General features: G+C 44.9%; 1 protein-coding gene across 2 annotated transcripts in view; it reads right to left on the reverse strand.

Moving 5' to 3' along the window:
- Positions 1 to 6,570: 6,570 nt before the first annotated feature.
- The window catches only part of LOC139374831 (uncharacterized), a 36,409-nt gene continuing 28,545 nt past the window's right edge, over positions 6,571 to 14,434 (reverse strand). For both annotated transcript variants that reach the window (XM_071115983.1, XM_071115979.1), the window contains one exon: positions 6,571 to 7,938. In XM_071115983.1, coding sequence (XP_070972084.1) covers positions 7,012 to 7,938 — 927 coding nt within the window. In that variant the 3' untranslated portion in view covers positions 6,571 to 7,011. The remainder of the gene's footprint in view (positions 7,939 to 14,434) is intronic.

Below are 14,434 nucleotides of genomic sequence, written 5' to 3' on the forward strand. Positions count from 1 at the left end.
TTTGATGAACCTGAACAAAACATCACACAGAAGTCGACTTACTGCTGAACACCTCCACTCAATTCTGAGGATTTCTTCAGCTCAGAGCCTTACCCCGAACATTGATGAACTTGTGGAAAAGATGGGACACCACCAAGTATCACCCTCAACCTCAAACAAGTGAACATTACTGTGCAATCACATATTTAGAGTTTTTACTCAGTTCAAGTTTAAAAGTTAAAATTTAATATTTGTTTTCACTGCATGTTACTTCTCCTTAAACAAAGTGTTGTTTTTGATTAATAGATTTTTGCACTTTATTTTTTTGTATTTCAATCCAATTATATTTTAAAAATATTTCAGTTGAGTGGATGATAGAAAATTGCTATTATTGTTTTTTCTTTGAAGTAAATTTAGCCCACTTTTGCTAAAATAGAAAATATAGTCTACTGATGGTGCCTTGAATACCGGTTTCTTTCATTTAATGTTCATGTTATGGGGATATTTATATAAAGGAAATTTGTCTTTTGTGTCTGTTGAAAATTAAAGATTACTGACAGAGCCATAAGAAAATATTGCTTTATTTATCTGATCATATTGTAATATATTTGTTAGGTTTTCAGTAGGTTCAATTAGGTTCACTAGACTATATGCGTCATTTAAAAATTTTTCAATGAACATTCGAACAGTCCGGCCCTCGTCTTTTTTATTTGGCCCTCCGTCCATTTGACTTTGACACCCCTGGTCTAGAGTGTCACCCCCTTTGAAGAGAGGGATGACCGCGGCAGCTTTCCAATCTTTAGGGATCTCGGACGATACGAAAGAGAGGTTGAACAGACTGGTAATAGGGGTTGCAACAATGGCGGCGGATCATTTTAGAAAGAGAGGGTCCAGATTATTTAGCCCAGCTGATTTGTACGGGTCCAGGTTTTGCAGCTCTTTCAGAACATCTGCTTTCTGGATTTGGGTGAAGGAGAAGCTGGGGAGGCTTGGGGTGCGGAGCTGTTGGCCGGGGTTGTGGTAACCAGGAGGAAAGCATGGCCACCTGTAGAAAAATGCTTATTGAAATTCTCGATTATCGTGGATTTATTGGTGGTGACAGTGTTACCTAGCCTCAGTGCAGTGGGCAGCTGGTAGGAGGTGCTCTTATTCTCCATGGACTTTACAGTGTTCCAAAACTTTTTGGAGTTAGAGCTACAGGATGCAAATTTCTGTTTGAAAAAGCTAGCCTTTGCTTTCCTGACTGACTGCGTGTATTGGTTCCTGATTTCCCTGAAAAGTTGCATATCTCGGGGGACTATTTGATGCTAGTGCAGTCCGCCACAGGATGTTTTTGTGCTGGTCAAGGGCAGTCAGGTCTGGAGTGAGCCAAGGGCTATATCTGTTCTTTGTTCTATATTTTTTGAAAGGGGCATGCTTATTTAAGATGGTGAGGAAATTACTTTTTAAAGAACGACCAGGCACCCTTGACTGACGGGATGAGGTCAATACCTTTCCAGGATACCTGGGCCAGGTTGATTAGAAAAGCCTGCTCGCAGAAGTGTTTTAGGGAGCGTTTGACAGTGATGAGGGGTGGTCGTTTGACAGCGGACCCATAACGGATGCAGGCAATGAGGCAGTGATCGCTGAGATCCTGATTGAAAACAGCAGAGGTGTATTTGGAGGGCAAATTTGTCAGGATAATATCTATTACGGTGCCCATGTTTATGGATTTAGGGTTGGACCTGGTGGGTTCCTTGATAATTTGTGTGAGATTGAGAGCATCTAGCTTAGATTGTAGGACTGCCGGGGTGTTAAGCATATCCCAGTTTAGGTCACCTTGCAGAACGAACTCTGAAGATAGATAGGGTGCAATCATTTCACATATGGTGTCCAGGGCACAGCTGGGAGCTGAGGGGGGTCTATAACAGGCGGCAACAGTGAGAGACTTATTTCTGGAGAGATACATTTTTTAAATTAGAAGCTCGAACTGTTTGGGCATAGACCTGGAAAGTATGACATAACTTTGCAGGCTATCTCTGCAGAAGATTGCAATTCCTCCCCCTTTGGCAGTTCTATCTTGATGGAAAATGTTGTAGTTTGGGATGGAAATCTCAGAATTTTTGGTGGCCTTCCTTAGCCAGGATTCAGACACGGCAAGGACATCAGGGTTGGCAGAGTGTGCTAAAGCAGTGAGTAAAACAAACTTAGGGAGAAGGCTTCTGATGTTAACATGCATGAAACCAAGGCTTTTTCGGTTACAGAAGTCAACAAATGAGAGTGCCTGGGGACACCTTTATTATTTTAGATTCTTTCTTGCTTGTGAAAGATAAGGGCCATATTTTTCGAAAGCCAAATCACAAGCGGTTTCTAAACGTTAAAACACAGCATCAGCAGGATTGTAGTTGGGAGAAGACTGAATGCCGCCTAGTGTTTTTGAGAGCAAGTAGGCAGTGAACGTTAACGTTAACATCATCCTCTACTCTCTTTACTGATTCAGCATAAAACCTGTCTTTCTTGCACCAGGCACTTCTAATCCCCAGCAACATGGGCACCCCCACAATTGACAGAGTTTATTTTTCAACTGATACCACACAGTCCCATACCCTCCTGTACACTTCTCACATCTCGAACTCTCCCTCCGACACACTGCTGCAACATCGCCATAAGCTTGGGATCTAAAACAGCCTTTGTGTGTTTGGCTAAAAAGCTCTCACAGGATAACTGACATATGCTAACATGACTTTTTCTGGTAAAGACTCCGCTTCAAAACTCAAAATGACAGACAGTGTCTTCTCAGTTTCACCTTTGTGTGAGTTTCTCAGGCAGACTACACGCTGCATTGCTGCCTTTCTCAGGTCGGAGTGTGATTACACATTTTAAACAACTAATAGCCTCACACCTGTAGGTGCAGGCCGGTGGAATAGAGAAAAACAACAACCGCAGTCTTGTCAACAGCACCCCTTTCACTCCCCAGATACCTACTGACCTTCCTCTCAGAATTCTGGATAGAGAAAAACTGCCTTCCCCACTCCCCCCCCCCCCCCCCCTCTCTCTCTCTCTCTCTCTCTCTCTCACATTGCCGCTCCTGGGTCAACCCTTCTGCTATGATGCGCCTACATTCCATCCCCCCCTAATAGGACCACCACATCTAAGTCCCTCTTCAGAGCCACCTCATCTGCTGACTCATTTCTCCCTATCCCAATATGAGCTGGGACCCACTGAAAACCTACTTTACACCCTTTCTTCCCCACCCTATAAAGTGCCATCAACAGCTGTTATCAGGTCTGGGCGTGCCTTTGACTAACCTTCTCTCAGCCTGACCAGGCTAGTCGCAGAGTCTGAACACGCAATTACCCCTTTAGGCCCCACTTCTTTCACCCATCCCAATACCCACACTAGTGCTAGCATTTTAGCAGAGAAAACTGAAGCTCCATCAGACAGCCGCCTACCCTGGTGTATCTGAAACTGGGGAATATGTATCCCAAACCCTGTTCTCCCACTGTCTGGGTCCCTTGACCCATCTGTGAAAATCTGCAATTAGGGACCCCACAACGGCCACAGATGCGCCTCAACCATCACAAAGGCTTTCCGCAGTCCTCGGCCCTTATTTCACAGAGAATGGTCATGTCAACATCAGGCTCTGGCAACAGCCACCGAGGAACACACGGCCAGCAGACAGGAGTCACATAGCTTGGCCTACCTCTTCCTCTTCTCACTCCAGTTCCCTCACCTCCCCATTCCCATGAGTCATGCCCCCATACTTTCATCCCATAGAACATGGCCAGCTTAGCTCGTCGCAGCCTCAACGAAACCACCCCCATTTCAACCAACAAAGCAGGTATAGGGGGAATAGACACTGTGCTGCACATTGCTGCCTCTTACAGGTCAGAATGTGAATTGCACGTTATCAAAAAAAAGTGGGGAAGGGAAAAAAAATAAAATAAATTTAACCCTACACATGCACTGAGTGTACAAAACATTAGACATCTGCTCTTTCCATGAGAGAGATTTCACCTGGATTCACCTGGTCAGTCTATGATCATTTATTTATGTCACTTGTTAAATCTGCTTTAATAAGTGTAGATGAAGGGGAGAAGACAGGTTAAAGAATGATTTTTAAGCCTTTAGACAATTGTGCCATGGATTGTGTATGTGTGCCATTCAGGAGGTAAATGGGCAAGACACAATATCTGAGTGCATTTGAACGGCGCACCGGTTTGTGTCATTTGATCCACCTCTACACTCAAAACCGCGAGGCACATGACGTGGAGTGCCAGCTGCCTCTGGGCGGAGGATGACGGCACGCGTCACAAACTCCAGGAATATCATTTGATCCACTTCTACACTACCCCATGCGGCATCCTGCTCTGGAGAGCAAGGCATAACACAGGTCAATCACCGAGGCGTAGGATATGGAGCATCTGTTGTCTCTGAGCAGAGAATGCACAAAAAATCTAAACCGTCCACCTCCTCGAAAATTTTACAGATGTAACAGTTCCCAGTTTGTCTTTTACCCAGCTTGAAACAACATATAGGTCAGCCAAAAAGCAGGGATACACTTTTTCAAAAATCCTCACTTCTAACGATCAAAAAAATCATCTCTGATAGGATTCTCAGGGATAACGTTGGAAGTCTCAACCACACCTGTCACTGCAGGTACTTTATCCTGGTCAGGCTCACTTCCAAACTCTGTCACTCCCTCCATGGTTAATTGTTGTAACAGTAGACATGCTCTCACAGTCAGTAGTTGATCTGTACTCTAACACCATTACTAGGTATATATTCAGAAGATGGAGGTTTGAGCCTTGTGCATTTCTTCCCATTCTTCCATGTCTGCATTATGACTCCGAAGCCACCTCAGTCCTCTCTGGCCTCCCTTTGAAAAAGGTCAAAGGTAATCGAGGAGAGGGAAAGTGGACATCCCACTTTTTTAATAGAAAAACAACATTGGATGTTCTAAGTCTATAACAATGCTTAAACCACATCAGGAGACCAATTTTGAGGTCTGGGAAAAATCTACGAAATGTTGGTTTCTGAGTGTAGTTGGCCTTTAATTGAAAACGCACAGGCACCTAGCACTGTTTGGTTAGTGGTGTTTCTGTTTCACGTGAGATGAGTTTGCAAAACAAATGGCCACTGGATTGAAGCAAATAATCACATTCTGCCAGGTAGACAGGCAACTTTATAGCTAGTTAACATTTGATTGAGAAGGTTTTCTGGAATGCCTTTCCATCTACGAGAAGACAGTTAGGCCTATCATTAGCGCCGCTATATTTTTCCTGTTCCTTAATTGTTTGAAAACTGGACGTTTTACTTCATATTATGAGGCATGTTTTACCGTAGCGTATAGCCAAAATCTGGAATGCCTTTCCATCTACGAGAAGACAGTTAGGCCAATCATTAGCGTCGCTATATTTTTCCTGTTCCTTAATTGTTTGAAACCTAGACGTTTTACTTCATATTATGAGGCATGTTTTACCGTAGCGTATAGCCCAAATCCCACCATTGAAACGTGGAGTCAATTATTTTATAACGACTTCCTCATACATTCTCCTGAAAAGCCAACTGCCATTTACTCCCGGGGTGTTGACCTGTTGCACCCTCTACAACCACTGATTATTATTATTTGACCCTGCTGATCATCTATGAACGTTTGAACATCTTGGCCATGTACTGTTATAATCTCCACCCAGGACAGCCAGAAGAGGACTGGCCACCCCTCAGAGCTTCTGCATTGCTTGCTGTTTGGGATTTTAAGCTGGGTTTCTGTATAGCAATTTTTTTATTTGACCCCCTTTTCTTCCCAATTTCATGGTATCCAATTGTTAGTAGTTACTATCTCGTCTCATCGCTACAACTCCCGCACGGGCTTGGGAGAGACGAAGGTCGAAAGCCATGCATCCTCCGAAACCCAACCAAGCCGCACTGCTTCTTAACACAGTGCACATCGCCCCACGGACCTCCCGGTCGCGGCCGGCTGCGACAGAGCCTGGGCGCGAACCCAGAGTCTCTGGTGGCACAGCTAGCACTGCGATGCAGTGCCCTAGACCACTGCGCCGGGCTGATGTAAAAAGGGCTTTATAAATTTGATTCTATTGGTTTTCTTTCTTTCATTGTCTAACAGCCAAGGCATTATCCTAGTCATATTAGCAACCCATTATAGTTGTTGCATCTTTAGATCTCCCCTCTTTCTAAATTTCTAACAGATATTACCATCTCTGTCCAGGAAACCGCTTGAATGTGCGGTGCACATTTTAGAATGGTGTTTACCTGGAAATTGCATTTTGGAACATTCCCACTGAGGCCTACTGCTGTGTGCACATTGCTGCACCTAAAATGTGAAGCAATAATAGTTTATCAACATTTTAAGCTAAACATTCTGATATGTTCCATCGGCCTTATTAATTTATGCAGTGTATACCTCCACTACACTACTTTTATACGCATTATGGGGATTTTAAGAAGTGAGTATACGCAATGCACACTGAAAAATAAGTGGATATAGGTGTATACCTGCATATACCCTACACTACTGCAGAGGACAGACTTTTGCCCAAATGAGAAAAGGCCAGAGAGAACTAGACAAATCAAGACACACCACTTCCGTTAACACTGAAGAGAAAGGATCTTATCGGTTGCCGTCAAAGCTCAAAGGGTGTGGTTAAAATAAAAAGGTGTGCCCTCTGTTCTTTGAAATACGGTACTACTTCTTACAATACACGTCAAATCTGCCATGATCAGTATCTTTTAAGCAGAGAGCAGACTTGTTTAGAAAGAACAGTGTGTTAGCAAGAAGAGAAATGTATAGAACTTTATTCCATCTACATCACGTCAATAACGTAAATATTAAACTGTCATTGTTTTAGCCTAGTTTTACTGTCACTCTAAAAACATGTATTTACACATGCCTGTTTCAGATGATAAGTTAACAAAGGGTTAATGAGGGGTATGTGGTTAATTACCCTCTTACGACAAGACACTTCACAATATAACTATGTCAGCTAAAGAATGGTTCCCCGACATCCCCTGTGTACATCTCAAGCCACACTGCTACAATTTCTCCCCATTGTGGACACTCCTATGTCTGATAAGGTTACTCCGGAAGGGGAAGCTCTTGTAACATAGTTTGCACTTGAAGGGCCTCTCCTTCGTGTGAACTGTCTGATGCTCCTTCAAATAGTTTGCCCGGGTGAAGTGCTTCCCACACGTGGCGCAGCTGTACGGCTTGTCGGCGTCTGCCCTAATATTCGGCTTGCCACATTGTGACCCAATGACACCAGAGGAGGTAGAAGCAGGAGCTTTTGAGCTCCCTCCTTGACCTCTTGCCATCGTTTCGGTGTTGTTGGGATTGTGCGCTGTGTTATAGGCTAAGTACTTCTTGTGGTGAACACCTATCCTGACCCCGTCTGTATTGGTGGGGTAACCCTGAGGTAACCGAGGAGGGCTAGACCCAGGTCCAGTCCCAGGCCTTCTATGAACCCAGTCACAAGGCAATAGACGAGACCCTGAAGGAAAAGACAGGCTTCCTGATAGGCTACCACCAGGGGGGTCTCCCACCACTCGCTGTGAATGCTGAGGCCCAAGGTGACCTGCTCTGTTCATCATGGATACTGTGGTGTTTGTATCATAGGAACAGGAGGGTCTATCTCTATCATCCCCAGGCCCTGCTCCATCCCTGCACTGAGACTGTGAAGAGAAGGGTCTGGGCTGCAGACTGGATCTCTGACTGGAGCCCCTGTCTCTCTGATGACCACCAGGACTGAGGTTATTCAGTCCACCTGTCCACTGGTTGTGTTCTGTGTGGTGGTGGAGTCTCTGTCCCTCGTGGTTCAGTCCTGGTTCAGACTCAGGAAGCAACCGTGACGGCTCCTGATCCAGGGTCATGATCAGGGGCCAGGTTTTGTGACCAGCCGCTTCAGAGGTCCAGTCTCTCCCGCCAGCAACACCGGATATCAGCAGGTCCTCATGGACTGCAGACTATAAACACAAATTGTACAGAAAAGCATAAAGGTTTATATAAGTAACTCTTTACTGTACACACAGAAACATGACATTATATTATAAATGTCAACCACAGTCAAGCCCATCTCTAACAATGTGATTAAATGAAGGTAGCCTAGTGGTTAGAGCGTTGGGCCAGTAACCGAAAGGTTTCTGGATCGACTCCCCGAGTTGACAAGGTTACAAATCTGTTGTTCTGCCCCTTAACGAGGCAGTTAACCCCCTGTTCCCCGGTAGGCCGTCATTGTAAATAACAATTTGTTCTTAACTGACTTGCCTAGTTAAATAAAGGTTACACGTTTTTAAAAGTACCAAACAATATGGAGCCATTGGAGTTTATTACAGAAAATGGCCATATGTGTTGATTCAGGAATTAAGTATAATGGAAACTCAGTCCCTGCAATGACACAAAAATAACCAAGTCAGTCAACACATGGTTAACTTGACCAAATGGTCAAAGTACTTTGTGTGTGTGTGATGCATCTAGTGCCGTGGTGTAGTGGTAGTTCGTCCCTGCCGCCTGCCTGCTTGCTACTTTCTGCTTTCAGCTATTCAGTAGTATTCAGACCCCTTCCCTTTTTCCACATTATGTTACAGCCTTATTTTAAATGGATTACGTTTTTAAAAAGTCCACAATCTACACACATTACCCCATAATAAAAAGTAAAAACAGGTTTAGAAATTGTTGCATATGTAAAAAAATATATAAAACAGAAATAAATACCTTACTTACATAAGTATTCAGACACTTTGCTATGGCACTCAAAATTGAGCTCCGGTGCATCCTGTTTCCATTGATCATCCTTGATGTTGCTACAACTTGATTGAAGTCCACCTGTGGTGAATTCAATTGATTGGACATGATTTGGAAAGGCACACACCTGTCTATATAAGGTCCTACAGTTGACCATGCATGTCAGAGCAAAAACCAAGCAATGAAGTCGAAGGAATTGTCCATAGAGCTCCGAAACAGGATTGTGTCGAGGCACAAATCTGGGGAAGGTTACCCAAAACATTCTGTAGCAATGAAGGTCCCCAAGAATACAGTGGCCTCCATCATTCTTAAATAGAAGACTTTGGAACCACCAGGCACTTCCTAGAGCTGGCCGCCCTGACAAACTGAGCAATCAGGGGAGAAGGGCCTTGGTCAGGGAAGGTGACCAAGAACCAAATGGTCACTCTGACAGAGCTCCAGAGTTCCTCTGTGAAGATGGGAGAACCTTCCAGAAGGACTCTCAAAACATGAAACAAGATTCTCTTGTCTGATGAAACCAAGATTGAACTCTTTGGTCTAAATGCCGAGTGTCATGTCTGGAGGAAACCTGGCACCATCCCTTTGTTGAAGCTTGGTGGTGGCAGCATCATGCTGTGGGGATGTTTTTCAGTGGCAGGGACTGGGAGACTAGTCAGGTTTGAGGGAAGATGAATGGAGCAAAGAACGGAGAGATCCTTGATGAAAACCTGCTCCAGAGTGCTCAGGACCTCAGACTGGGGCAAAGGTTCACCTTTCAACAGGACAACGACCCTATGCACACAGAAAAGCCAATGCAGGTGTGGCTTCGGGACAAGTCTCTGAATGTCCTTGAGGGGCCCAGCCAGAGCCCAGACTTGAACCCTATCAAACATCTCTGGAGAGACCTGAAAATAGCTATGCAGTGACACTCCCCATCCAACCTGACAGAGCTTGAGAGTATCTGCAGAGAAGAATGGGAGAAACTCCCCAAATACAGGTGTGCCAAGTTTGTAGCGTCATACCCAATAAGAATCAAGGCTGTAATCGCTGCCAAAGGTGCTTCAACAAAGTACTGAGTAAAGGGTCTGAATACTTCTGTAAATGTAATATTTCTGTTTATTTTTAATAAATGTGCAAAAATGTCATTATGGGGCATTGCGTGTTAGTTGACAGGGGGGGAAACAATTCCATCCATTTTAGAATAAGGCTGTAACTTAACAAAATGTGGAAAAAGTCAAGGGATCCGAATACTTTCTGAATGCACTGTATGTAAGTCTCCCCTGCCAGTACATAGCCTCTCCACCACCAAGACTACTGTAGTGCCTCCCCGTGGCAATACATCGTAACTGGGTATCGAGCGACCCCATATTAAACTCCAGGGGATCTCGGAGCAGTAGTGGGCAGTGAGCAGACATGCCCTGGCGCCCGTCAATCTCTAACCCACCTATGGATTAAATAGCAGCAATGCATTGTGGAGTGCACGAAAGCAGGACACACATGTCCCTGACCATCCACTGGAGCTGAAGAAGCTTCCAGCCGCAACATTTACCGTGCCTCTGGGCCCTAGCTTTGGACGCAGAGACAGTGGGACTTTCTCAGTGCAACGGCTCTCCCACTAAATTTAACTCACGCACAGGTAACTCATGCTAACATCACTTCTCTACAGCCCTACAGTGGTGGGGGAATGGCGAATGGACAGGGAGAGATGTTCACTGGCAGTCATAGCCATGAACCTGCATGTTGGCGGTCCAGGATATTGGCCGCTCATCTGCGTAACCAGGACAGAGAAAATGTGTGGCAGCACCCTGGATGTCTGAGCAGCCCTTTTAGGACAGCACTGTTCAATCTAACCTAAGGAAGGGGCTAGAAAAGGTGCCCTAGAAATCGCCTACTCTACTGAATCTGTCCAGCTTACCGTGGCTGGCAGATCATTCCCCAAACGGTAGAAACACAAGCAATATAAACAAAAAAGAAACAACAGGCAAACCGCTAAAAAATAAGCTCATAACCGCTGCTTGGAACGTTAGAACAATGGACAACATCCCGAGAGAAGAACTCCCTTGCTGTGCAGAAAACTGAGCAGATGTAAGATCAACATAGCAGCTCTGAGTGAAACAAGGTTAGCTGACGATGGCACCATCAGTGAACGTTTTTCTGGAAAGGGAAACCAAACGATGAGGATAGAATACATGGGTTGGGACTTGCCATGAAAACCAACCTTCACAGGCACCTGCAAGACTTCAGTAGTGGGCCCCAGACAAATTAAACAACTTCTTTACGCTCTTGGAGGACAATATAGTTCCACCGACACGGCCAGCGACCAAAGACTGTGGGTTCTCCTTCTCCGTAGTGTGTTTACGGACATTCAATCAATCTCTATCCCAGTCTGCTTTCCCCACATGCTTCAAGATGGCCACCAATGTTCCTGTTCCCAAGAAAGCAAAGATAACTGAACTAAATGACTATTGCCCCGTAGCACTCACTTCTGTCATCATGAAGTGCTTTGAGACAAGTCAAGGATCATGTAATTTCCACCCTACCTGTCACCCTAGACCCACTTCAATTTGCTTACCGCCCCAATCGGTCTAGACGATGCAATCGCCATCACACTGCACACTGCCCAATCGCATCTGGACAAGAGGAATACCTATGTAAGAATGCTGTTCATTGACTACATCTCAGCATTCAACACCATAGTACCCTCCAAGCTCATCATTAAGCTTGAGACCCTGGGTCTCGACTCCGCCCTGTGCAATTGGGTCCTGGACTTCCTGAAGGGCCGCCCCCAGGTGGTGAAAGTGGGAAACAAAATCTACACTCCGCTGATCCTCAACACTGGGGCCCCACAAGGGTGCATGCTCAGCCCCCTTCTGTACTTCCTGTTCACCCACGACTGCGTGGCCATGTACGCCTCCAACTCAATCATCAAGTTTGCCCTCACTAACTTTTACAGGTGCACAATTGAGAGCATCCTTGTTGGGCTGTATCATCGGCTAACCATGTGTATGTGACCAATAAAATTGTATTTTATTTGACTTACCCTCCGACATAAATGAGAGGCTAATGAAAATCAGGATTCCTCTCAACAAGACCAGACATGCCACAATAATCAGTGCTAATGCACCTACATTACCAAGCCCTGACAATATGAAAGAGCAGTTCTACTCATCCAACAACTCCCCGGAGTGACAAGCTAATCATTGCTGGAGACTTCAATGCCAGGGTGGGCAAAGACAGCACCAACTGGTAAGGAGTGATTAGCAAATATGGAGTGGGAACCATGAATGGAAATGGGCTCCTGCTCTTGAGCAAATGCTCAGAGCATAGCCTCACCATCAACACCATTGTCGGGCAATCAGACAAGTACAAAACTACATGAATGCACCCAAGATCCAAGCACCTGATGGATTATATCATTGTGCGACAGACCGACATTAAGGATGTCAAGATACCAAGAGCCATGCATGGTGAAGAGTGCTGCACATAGAATGGTCAGAGCAATCCTTGGTATGTACAGTGGGGCAAGAAAGTATTTAGTCAGCCACCAATTGTGCAAGTTCTCCCACTTAAAAAGATGAGGCCTGTCATTTTCATCATAGGTACACTTTAACTATGACAGACAAAATGAGAAAATCACATTGTAGGATTTTTAATGAATTTATTTGCAAATTATGGTGGAAAATAAGTATTTGGTCAATAACAAAAGTTTCTCAATACTTTGTTATATACCCTTTGTTGGCAATGACAGAGGTCAAACGTTTTCTGTAAGTCTTCACAAGGTTTTCACACACTGTTGCTGGTATTTTGGCCCATTCCTCCATGCAGATCTCCTCTAGAGCAGTGATGTTTTGGGGATGTTGCTGGGCAACACGGACTTTCAACTCCCTCCAAAGATTTTCTATGGGGTTGAGATCTGGAGACTGGTTAGGCCACTCCAGGACCTTGAAATGCTTCTTACGAAGCCACTCCTTCGTTGCCCGGGCGGTGTGTTTGGGATCATTGTCATGCTGAAAGACCCAGCCACGTTTCATCTTCAATGCCCTTGCTGATGGAGGGAGGTTTTCACTCAAAATCTCACGATACATGGCCCCATTCATTCTTTCCTTTACACGGATCAGTCGTCCTGGTCCCTTTGCAGAAAAACAGTCCCAAAGCATGATGTTTCCACCCCCATGCTTCACAGTAGGTATGGTGTTCTTTGGATGCAACTCAGCATTCTTTGTCCTCCAAACACGACGAGTTGAGTTTTTACCAAAAAGTTATATTTTGGTTTCATCTGACCATATGACATTCTCCCAATCTTCTTCTGGATCATCCAAATGCTCTCTAGCAAACTTCAGACGGGCCTGGACATGTACTGGCTTAAGCAGGGGGACACGTCTGGCACTGCAGGATTTGAGTCCCTGGCTGCGTAGTGTGTTACTGATGGTAGGCTTTGTTACTTTGCTCTCTGCAGGTCATTCACTAGGTCCCCCCGTGTGGTTCTGGGATTTTTGCTCACCGTTCTTGTGATAATTTTGACCCCACGGGGTGAGATCTTGCGTGGAGCCCCAGATCGAGGGAGATTATCAGTGGTCTTGTATGTCTTCCATTTCCTAATAATTGCTCCCACAGTTGATTTCTTCAAACCAAGCTGCTTACCTATTGCAGATTCAGTCTTCCCAGCCTGGTGCAGGTCTACAATTTTGTTTCTGGTGTCCTTTGACAGCTCTTTGGTCTTGGCCATAGTGGAGTTTGGAGTGTGACTGTTTGAGGTTGTGGACAGGTGTCTTTTTATACTGATAACAAGTTCAAACAGGTGCCATTAATACAGGTAACGAGTGGAGGACAGAGGAGCCTCTTAAAGAAGAAGTTACAGGTCTGTGAGAGCCAGAAATCTTGCTTGTTTGTAGGTGACCAAATACTTATTTTCCACCATAATTTGCAAATAAATGCATTAAAAATCCTACAATGTGATTTTCTGGATTTTTTTTCTCTTTTTGTCTGTCATAGTTGAAGTGTACCTATGATGAAAATTACAGGCCTCTCTCATCTTTTTGAGTGGGAGAACTTGCACAATTGGTGGCTGACTAAATACTTTTTTGCCCCACTGTACATCGTGCCAAACCACCCAAGGCGTCACAAAAAAAATCTACACCCTCCCCAGGGAAGCTGCAAGATGCCCATCTCAGGGCTCAGTTGCAAGGCAGCTTGGATACCCAACTTGCAAACTGCATCATGCCTTCGGAAAAATGTGAGGAGTTCAAAGAGACTGTACAGGAATCAGCAACAAAACTCCTTGGCACTAAAAAGAGAACCCACCAAGACTGGTTCAACGACAATGATGACGAAATCATGATGCTCCTGAAGGAAAAGAAGTCTGGGGGTTGTTTTGGAAAGACAAGAATGCAATCTGCCTCCTAGAGAGACAAGTTCAAAAACTTGCAGCAAAGACTGCAGAAACAGCTCCGATCGATGCAAGATCAATGGTGAGAGGGACTAGCAGAATGCACACAAATGTATGCAGACACACACTGCACCAAACAGTTATTTGAATGCCTCAAAACCATCTACGGACCGGTGAAATCTTGCACATCACCTCTGAGATCAGCAGATGACAAAAACCTCCTCAGAGACAAAACAAGTATTGCAGAGAGGTGGAACACTTAAGCAATCTCCTGAACAGACAATCCACTGTTCGACCCACAACCATAAACCTGATGCCCCAAAAGGCCATCCATGACGTGTACTCCATGACGA

This window comes from Oncorhynchus clarkii, chromosome 19 (genome assembly GCF_045791955.1).
Source record: "Oncorhynchus clarkii lewisi isolate Uvic-CL-2024 chromosome 19, UVic_Ocla_1.0, whole genome shotgun sequence".
NCBI classification, from domain to species: Eukaryota; Metazoa; Chordata; class Actinopteri; order Salmoniformes; family Salmonidae; genus Oncorhynchus; species Oncorhynchus clarkii.